Here is a 9938-nt window from a genome sequence, read left to right on the forward strand (position 1 = left end):
GGGAGATCTGAGTGGCACCTACTATTGGTATGAACTTGGCATCTTCCTCATGAAGGCACACAACAGGGCTAGAGGATTAGACCATAAGCTGAGGCTGAGTAGACTACATTTTCAGATCACATTATTTACATCAGTGGTATCCTGTTATTTTCCGGTTATCAGCCTGCATCTCCAGCCAAAGCATGTTGAAACATTCCAACTCACGTCAGCCTTGCTTTTGGACTTGATGGAAAGGGTCTGGCAAGTAGATGAGGCTTTAGAGAGGAAGTGGCTGCACTTCACAAGACAAGCACAGTGGAGTCAGTTGCAATGAGCACAAAATCCTCAATGGGGGATAGACAATTTTTAGGGGGTAAGCCTCCTAGATCACCTGAGAAGCTGTTTGATGTTTGTTTATGAAATTAAAGGAAGATGGCTTTAAAAAACCTTTTTTTAATGTTTATTTATTTTTGAGAGAGACAAACAGAGCACAAGGAGGGGAGTGGCAGAGAGAAGGAGACACAGAATCTGAAGCAGGCTCCAGGCTCTGAGCTGTCAGCACAGAGCCTGATGCAGGGCTCAAACTCAGTCACTGTGAGATCATGACCTGAGTTGAAGTCCGATGCTTAACCAACTGAGCCACTGAGGCTCCCCAGAAGATGGTTTTTGAAGGCAACTTTTAATTTCATATGTTCCACCAGAACCCATAACACACTGCCCCTGCCCCCTGGAGATCACCACCAGATGAAGAGGAATGTATAAAAGTAATTTAAATACTTGGCCCGTAATGTTTTGTCAGAGTAGTGTTCATAGTGCACCTGGTACCCCTGGGCTGCAATGTCCATCTTGACGCAGTCCAGGAGGTCCTTGACCTGCGGGGCCGCCTTCCAAGGCCCGAACTTGACAACCGACTTCTTCTCGTACTCGAAGCTGCGCAGGGCATCTGCGCACTGGGCTGCCTCCTCTTCTGTGCGCACCACGCACACCAGCACCGCGGAGCTGCGCGACGCCACGGCCTCGGCGCGCGCCAAGCGCACCATGAGCTCCAGGTTCTCACTGTAGGCGGGCACCCGCAGCAGGAACTGCTTTCGAGCCACCTGCTCACCGAAGATCTGCGGGGTGTCCTCCAAGAGCTTGACCAAAGGCTTGATTTCGTAAAACTGTGCCTCGCGGTACACCTCCGGGATGTGCTGCGTGGGCAGCTGCTCGCTGCGCAAGTAGTCCAGGATGGGTCCGAAATAGGCGCCGGGGCGATCGATGAAGAAGCGGCCTTCTGCATCCAGGCAGGCCTTTGCGGAGCTGGAGAACATCTCTGCCAGCTTTGAACCCGGGACTTTTCTCAGGGTGCTCACGGTGGTGGTATACAACACGCCTCCCACGTTAAGCTCCACAACGGGAGATACCTGAGGGCACAAGAGGCCGAGTGAAACCAATAGTGCCACCTCCAGGGAGCTCCTGGGTTATTTCATGGACAGAATATTAAAGGATATTAGTCCAAGACGCTGCTAGGGAAGCAAGTCCCAGTGACAATCCTCACAAACTCTGTGGCCTTTGGCAAGGCTTTTTCCTCCCAGCCGGTTTCCTCATTTCTAAAATGGGGATATGGAGGTGTTGTGAAGTCAGAAGTTCCCAAGGTGGGATACTCAGATCTAAGATCTAGTAAAAAGAAAAAAAGAGGGGGGGTGCATTTTCAACCTTTCAGAGAGGCTAAGAAACCATACATGTATTCATTTCATACAGGAAGCATTTCTTGGGTACTTACTATGTGTCTACATCCCGTGGTGAGAGTTGGGGATACAAATTCTTTTATTTATTTTTTATTTTAGAGAGAGAGTTCAAGAGTCAGGAAGAGGGGCAGTGGGAGAGACAGAGAATCCCAAGCATGGAGCCCGAGGCAGGGCTCGTTCCCATGACCCTGGGATCATGACCTGAGCTGAAATCAAGAGGCGACACTCAACAGACTGAGCCACCCAGGCACCACCCAGGGAATACACAATCTTATTTAATGGTCAGAAGTTCCTATTAGCAGTTGGCATGGCTTTAATTAACTAAGGAAATTTGTCTGATAGATGTTTTTCAAAATGTGGGCCAGTGGGGGTTAAATAACAGGAATATTCTTGGTGCTGAAACACCTGTAACACCAGATACAATGGGTATAAAATTGCCTCATAAACTGTAAAGTGTGGTGCCAATGGAAGTTAGGTTTAGCTGGTCAACAGAATTTTTAGGGGCCGCTTCTCCATCTGCCAAACCTTGAATTGAGCACTAAGGATACGGTTAAGACCTGCATGGTGTCTGCCTCAAGATGCCCACAGGCTAGTGCAGAGGGGACATGGAAACAGACTGAGTCAGGCTGCATTTAGGGAATGCTAAGTGCGGCCAACAGACCTAACAAAAATAGCAGATTATAATACGTGAGGTGATACACTAGTTGTTAACCTTACAAACCAGATTCCTGAATAACTTTGGTTATTTAAAATTCATTCACTAGGGCGCTTAGATGGCTCAGTCGGCTAAGCCTCCGACTTCAGCTCAGGTCATGAGTTCACAGTTCGTGGGTTTAAGCCCTGCATTGGGCTCTGTGCTGACAGCTCAGAGCTCAGCTCGGATCCTCTGCCCCCTCTCCCTACCCCACCCTCACTGGCGCACACCCTCAAGTGCAGGCACATACAGGTGTGTGTGTGCTCTCTCTCTCTCTCTGAAAAATAAATAAACACTAAAAGTAATAATTTAAAAAATAGGGTTCCTGGGTGGCTCAGTCAGTTAAGCATCCAACTCTTGATTTTGGCTCAGATCATGATCTCCCAGTTGGTGAGTTCGAGCCCCACGTCAGGCTCTGCACTGACATGGCTTGGGATTGCCTTTCTCCCTCTCTCTCTCTGCCCCTCCCTCACTCTCACTCTCTCAAATACATAAATGTTAAAAAAAATAATAAAAGAAAAGAAAAGAAAATTCACTCACTTGGTCACTAAAATACAGATGTGCCAGGCACCTAGTGCACAGTGAGGAACAAGCAGGAGTCTCTCCCCTCATAGTCTAGTGACTGTGCAGAGTGCTTTACATTCAATCCCTAACTCAGTCTTCACAGCAATCCTATGAAGAATATATTAAATGCCCATTTTACAGATGAAGAAACTAAGGATTAAAGAGCTGAAGTAAATTGCCTAAAATCAACTAGCTATTTAGTGATGATGTCAGAACTTAAACTCAGGGCCAATTTACCCCAGAGCATGTGCTCTTAGTCCTTAATTACATCAATTAGTGTTCAAACTTGAAATACCTCCACTCTTCATTCCCTTAATTACTCATTTATTAAAAAAAAAAAAAAGGTAGAGGGGCCCCTGGGTGGCTCAGTCTGTTGAGTGACCGACTCTTGATTTCAGCTCAGGTTATGATCTTGTGGTTCATGAGGTCGAGCCCCACGTTGGGCTCTGTGTTGATCATGCGGAGCCCGCTTGGGGTTCTCTCTCTCATCCTCTCTCTGTTCCTCCCCGGCTTGTGCTCTCTCTCAAAATAAATAAATAAACTGAAAAAAATTTAAAAAACAAAAAAGGTAGAGAGGACCTATTACATTCAAGCCTCCTCTGAGCAGACTAATAGGACACAGTCCCTGCCCCCAAGGAACTCACAGAGGAGAGAGGAAAACAGACAGCTTAAATGTGCAGACGCTGAGGGAAGACTCGAAAGTATGGATGTGTGTCGGAGGTTGTCAGGGAAGGTTTCCTAGGCGGTATGATGGCTGCAGCGCAGAAAAGATCAGTGCAGTGTCAGAGGGAAAGCTTCGTTTCCACCGAGACTCTGCCACAGGTCTTTGCAGAGCCAGGGTAGTGACAGGATTCAAGAATGTCCTTGGTTCTCATTTAGGTGTGACTTCATCCTCAACTTGTTTGTGGGCTCTACCCCTAAGATTAAAGTACTGGAATAAAGAGAGCCAGAGGCAGCCAAACTGCTGGGGGTGGGGTGAGGGCGGAAGAGCTGAGTTGTCATAGCAACAGCTCTTACCAGGGGACAGTTCTGCCTGCTAGGGTGGAGAAGGGAGACCGAATGGATGCGTTCTGACAGCAGCCAAACAATACAGCCGGGAGAAAAATACACCCAGAACCTGTGACTTCCTCTTTCTCCCAAGAACCTCAAGGCCCCTTGGCAAGGATGTTTGGTTAACCCTGAGGTGGCTCTGTGAAGCAGGCAGTGAAATGCAGTTGCAGACTTTAACCCTTGAAGGGATCTATGTGCATCATCACTCCTGGACCACTGAAAGCTCACAGGTGCTCTTGATGTACCCCTATTACAGGCCAGGAAAGGTCAGAAAGACGGGTCACATAGCTAGGAAGTGAAGTCAGAGCTGCAATCAAACCCCTGTCAGTCTGAGTCCAGTACAAAATGGGTGTCCTACCCCTCCAGACATCCAGTCCCACTGCTGCCTGTAATTAGCGATGCGCCTGGGGCAGCTCACTTTCTTCTGTGGGCCTAAGCCTATAGTCATCTATGAAATAGGGAGGCAAAACGGACAAAGAGAACTCTAAGCGTCTCCAGTTCTGAAAGTCTAATGAGTCCAATCACTTCAAATGTTGTTTCTGAAGCTCATTTCCAGATGCTTCACAAAATAGCTTCCTGCCCTGATATCCTCACCCCCGGTTCTTTACCAAATAAGACGGTCTTGTTCTCGAACTTCTTAATCCTGTCCCTTATTTCCCTCCCTTCCCCCACTCAAATCTCCCAGTTTCTTTGGAAATCCCAGACCTCCTACCTCACCCACAAATACTACAGTATGTTTCTAGCAGATAAAGACTTCTTTTCCACCCCTCTTCTGGACCATCTGCCCATTTTTGTGGCCCCTGTTCACCAACTTTTCTACCAATCACACTGGAGGAACATTCCTGGGTAAGAAAGCCTGTCTCAGGCCCTGTGTGCATGCGCTGGGGAAGTACGATCTTTAGGAGCCCTTGCTGGGTGTCAGGCCAGAGCTGGCCCTCCCTGAGAGCACTGGGATGAATCAAACGTACCTAGCTCTCACCCAGTTGTAGTCTAAAGGGTCCCTACACACCTGCAAACCCCCTGCCAAACATTCATACATTTCCTTAGGTCACCCCTAGTCGTCAATGGAGGGACATCTCCATTCACATGTCCATAAGTCCCTCTAGATCTCCCCCCACTCCACAACCCTGACCTTTTCCATTGTCCCCCATCTCAGTCATCTGAGTCAGAAATCCAGCTTGTCATCTTGCAGTCTGCTCCCATCCTCAACCTCCTCCCACACAGATAATCAGTAACCAAGTCCTGGTGATTCTAAATGCTGGTCAATTCCACGGCTCTCTGCCTCCTTGATTGCCCTCTGATGTGGTCACACCTTGCATTAAACACTTGGGTGAGGGGTGCCTGGAAGTCTTGATTTGGCCTCAGGTCATGATCTCAAGGTCGTGGGATCCAGCCCCGCTGAGTTAGTTCCATGCTCAGCATGGACCCTACTTGACTCTCTCTCTCTCTCTCTCTCTCTCTCTCTCTCTCTCCCTCTCTCTCTGTCTTTCTTTCTTCCTCTGCCTCTCTCTTCTGCTCTTTCTCTCAAATAAAAAAGTAAGAAGGAAAAAATAAGTAAAACAAACACTTGGGTAACTTTGTACTCCCTTCCTGATAAACTCTAGACTCTTTCATGAGGTTTACAAGGATCTTTGCAACCCTGGCAACCAGGACCAGAACCACTCTCCCCCACCCTTCCAGAACAGGCTGGTTCCCCTGGCTTCCAGGACTTCACTCATTTGCCACCCACATTCCCTTTACTTAGCCCACTCATCCTACAAGTTAATTCCTCCAGTAATCTTTCTAGATGGGTTGTCTCCTTGTGATGCTACAGGGCCCTGTACTTTCATCATCATGGTAGTTAACCCGTGTAATTCCATTTGTTAATCTGTATTCCCAACTAAACTGTGAGGTTCCTAAGGGCTGACTATCCCAGTTTCATCTTTATGTCACCAGTACCTATTACAGGGCTCAGCACACTAGGATGCTCAATAAATGTCTGTTCAATCGACTGGAGCTTACCTGCTGCACTGATTTACAGGAGCACCTGGTATTCTTATAAAAGCCCATCTTTCCCTACCTGGCATCATGTACCGTGCTGGCTCCCTTACTTTCTCAGTAATTCATTGAGACATTTATTAAGCACCTAGGGCAGCCTTACCGCTGAACAGGTGACTTTGTCAACAGCCAGCCACAGTGATGTCACCGCTGCCCTATGGGAAAGAGCCACAGTCTCCCCACCGCTGGATCTGTCTTGCCTTCCTTCAAGTCTTCAGGATGGCACCTAGCCATCAGAGATTAGAATGTTCTGCTCCTGAAGTGTGCTGCGCCTTTTCCTGATCTGCCCCTCCCCACATCCCTGTTCTTTCCCCCCACCCCCAGCAAATTTCCCTCAACTAAGCCCTGGGAGGAAGCAGGCAAGCAGGTGGACTGAGGACACAGCCAGTGGCCAAGGGCAGGCTGGAGAGGATGGGGATGTGGTGGGTAAGGCAGCCTTTAGTTGGGTGGTCTGCTCCCCAATACGGGAGGAGGAGGAGGGGCAGAGGAAGAGGGGTGCACCAGGGCAAGCCTGGGGACTAAGAGGAGACACACAGAAAACAGCTAAAAACAAAGACTGAACAGAGAGACAGGAGACCAACAAAGACAGCCACGCAGGAAAAGAGGAGCGGCTGTACTGAGCCGGGAGGGGACCCGGCACCTGTGCGCTGAAGGAGAGCGATCAAAGCCAGAACTAGCGCGAAGAGAAGAGCGCCCAGCCTGAGGCCCGCCAGAAGCAAGGGAACTCAGACCCTGACGAACGGGCGCAAAGGGGACACTGGAAGGAGAGAAAGAAGGCAGAGGCGTGGGGACAGGAGACAGAGCCGCCCTCCAGCCTGCCCCGCTGCGCACTCACCACCTGCGGGCCCGCGGGGGGCGAGGCCCGGTGGGGCCTCAGGGAGCGGGGCCCCAAGGTCAGGTTCATCATCCCGTTCCCGCCGGCGGCTGGGCGCCCAGCCCTGCCACGTGCCAGGTACTTGTAGCTGCCGGGCGGAAGTGCACCTTTGCTCCACGCCTCCCGGGTGGGGCAAAGTGCGGCCAGGGTGTGGTTAGAGCCCGGGGTTGACTTGGGCTCCAATCGACTTGCGGAGAGTCCCTAGGCTGGTCACTGACCGTCTCTCTCCGAGGGGCTTCCCAGACAGCCAAATCGGGGAGGCAGAGGGAACTGACATGGACAGCAGACTTTCTCTCCCTACAATCTTACTGGGTGAAGGATAAACAACACCTGTTTTACCAATGAGGCAAGTGACGCTCCAAGAGATACGGTGGCCAGTGTAGAATATTTATCCACTTCAGATCAGCTGCTTAAAGTGCAAAACATGACCAATGATGAAAAGAGCTAAGATCCCTGTTGTATGGGTTATTTTGCTTGTTAAAACAAAACACTAAGGAGCAGGGGCGTAACTCCTCACTCCTAAAGTATGGTCTGTGCATGCATAGTGACTCTTCCAAAAGAGGACAGTATGGAAAGGAAAAAAGAGAAAACATAAACCCTACTTCAGCCAGGTTATCAAGGTCAACATCAAGACTCATATGATGAAAGTAAGTACGCTTGATGTGAGGTGATGAAAAATAGCACTTTATCTCTGTGATCTTTGGCCCAAACCCCATAATTCCAAGCTAATCATGAGAAAAACAACAAATTCCAGGGAACTTGGGTAGCTCAGTCAGTTAAACAAAAGACTTAGGCTCAAATCATGATCTTGTAGGTCATGGGTTCAATCCTCACATCAGGCTCCACGCTGCAGAGCCTGACTGGGATTCTCTCTCTCTCCCTCTCTCTGCCCCTCCCCTATTTGTTCTCTCTCTCTCTCTCTCTTTCTCAAAATAAATAAACTTTAAAAAATTCAGTAGAGGGGCATCCCACAATATTCTGACTAATAATTCTTAAAACTGTCAGGGTCATTAAAAACAAGGAAAATCAGGGGGCACCTGGGTGGCTCAGTTGGTTAAGCATCCGACTTTGGCTTAGGTTATGATCTCGCGGTTTGTGGGTTCGAGCCCCGTGTTGGGCTCTGTGCTGACAGCTAGCTGAGAGCCTGAAGCCTGTCTTCGGATTCTGTATCTCCTCTCTCTGACCCTCTCCTACTCATGCTGTCTCTCTTGGTCTCTCAAAAGTACATTTAAAAAACATAAAAAATTTTTTAAATAAAAAAAAAAATCTTTTTAAAAAAAATAGGCGAAACTGTGGGGTATATGGGAACTCTCTGTACTATCGTCTCAATTTCTCTGCACATCTAAAACTGTTCTAAAAAAATAATAGTAAAAAATGGACTCAATAACATACAACCACTACGGAAAACAGTACAGAGTTAATCATCTTTGTGTTGGGGGAAGGTCTGTCTCAGTACTGATGGCTGCTAACTGGTCAGGGTGTTGGTTACTGAAGCCTGGCATGGGTTTGGCAATGTCTTAAAATAAAACGACAATGAAGTTTGCCATATCAATTGACCCTTCCTTTCATGAATGATTTCTTTGTAGCATGTGATGCTGTTTGATAGCATTTTACCCTCAGAACTTTTTTCAGAATTGGAGTCAATCCTCTCAAACCCTGTAGCTGTTTTAACAACCAGGTGTGTATAATTCTACATTCTTTGTCATTTCAATAATTTTCACAGCATCTTCACCAGCAGTAGTTTCCACCTTGAGAAACCATTTGCATTGCTCATCCACAAAAAGTAACTCCTTACCCATTCAAGTTTTATCATGAAATTACAGCAATTCGGGCATACCCTCAAGCACTGCTTCTAATTCTAGTTCTCTTGTTGTTTCCACCAGATCTGCGGTTACTTTCCTCCAACGAGGTCTTGAACCCATCAAAGTTATCCTACCTCTCTCTCTGCCCGCCCCCCCCCACACATACACACACAATAAATAAATAAACTTAAAAAAGGTATAATAAATGTTTAATGGGCTTAAATATATATAAATGTTATTTAAAAGATGAGTGACGAGCAGAAAGTTATGATCAATGGGGCACCTCAGTGCCATCAAGAGTTGGTTAATCATCTGACTCTTGATTTTGCCTCAGGTCATGATCTCATGGTTCATAAGTTTGAGTCCTGTGCCTGGCTCTGCACTGACAGCACAGAGACTGCTTGAGACTATCTCTCTTTTTCCCTGCCTCTCTCTTTCTCAAAATAAACTTTAATAGGGGTGCCCGGGTGGCTCAGTCGGTTAAGTGACCGGCTTCGGCTCAGGTCATGATCTCACGGTTTGTGGGTTCAAGCCCCGTGTCAGGCTCTGCTAGCTCAGAGCCTGAAGCCTGCTTCAGATTCTGTATCTCTCTCTCTCTCTCTCTCTCTCTCTCTCTCTCTCTCTCTCTCTCTCCGACCCTCCCCTACTCATACTATCTCTCTCTGTCTCTCAAAAATAAATAAAAAACATAAAAAATTACAAAAAGAAACTGTTTAAAAAAACAAACTTTAATAAAAAAGATATGACCAAAAATTACCAGGTAGATTTTGGGATACCTGGGTGTCTCAATTGGTTGAGCATCTGATTCTCATGATCTCAGAGTCATGGAATCAAGCCCTGTGTCAGGGGCTCTGTGCTGAGCATGCAGCCTGCTCTAGATTTTCTCTTTCCCTCTCTCTCTCTCTCTCTCTCTCTCTCACCTCCCTCTGCCACCACCAGACTCTCTCTAAAATAAAAATTAAAAAATTACCCAAGAAGATTTGAAAAAAGCCAAATAGAACTTCTAGAAATAAAAAATAAAATAACTGAAATTACTAAAATTTAGTAGGGGTTGAGAAAATGCAATCAAAGGAGCAATGCTGTGATGTTTCTAATCTGTCATTTTGGCAAATATTAGAAAGAGTAACAATATGCCACAGGTGGTCAGGATAGAGGGGAAAAGATCCTCAAACTTTGCTGATTGGAAAGAGGTGCCCACCATTTGACCCAAT

The 9938-nt window shown here is 47.3% G+C and overlaps 1 protein-coding gene across 1 annotated transcript; it reads right to left on the reverse strand.

The window, feature by feature from the left end:
- Positions 1-553: 553 nt before the first annotated feature.
- KCTD14 (potassium channel tetramerization domain containing 14) lies at positions 554-7008 on the reverse strand. Its single transcript, XM_029957508.1, has 2 exons — positions 6887-7008; positions 554-1382 (listed from the first exon to the last, which is right to left on the reverse strand). Exons 1-2 carry the CDS (start codon positions 6956-6958, stop codon positions 714-716), a joined length of 741 nt encoding a protein of 246 aa, XP_029813368.1. The 5' UTR covers positions 6959-7008; the 3' UTR covers positions 554-713.
- Between the last annotated feature and the right edge of the window lie 2930 nt (positions 7009-9938).

The sequence above is a fragment of the Suricata suricatta genome, chromosome 11 (genome assembly GCF_006229205.1).
Source record: "Suricata suricatta isolate VVHF042 chromosome 11, meerkat_22Aug2017_6uvM2_HiC, whole genome shotgun sequence".
NCBI lineage: Eukaryota > Metazoa > Chordata > Mammalia > Carnivora > Herpestidae > Suricata > Suricata suricatta.

Excerpts from the sequence above, each read along its gene's own strand:
- KCTD14 (XM_029957508.1), bottom strand. The coding sequence starts at position 6,958 with ATGATGAACCTGACCTTGGGGCCCCGCTCCCTGAGGCCCCACCGGGCC. Across the intron at positions 1,383-6,886 it reads CCCCCGCGGGCCCGCAGGTG|GTATCTCCCGTTGTGGAGCT; the intron begins GTGAGTGCGCAG and ends TTGTGCCCTCAG.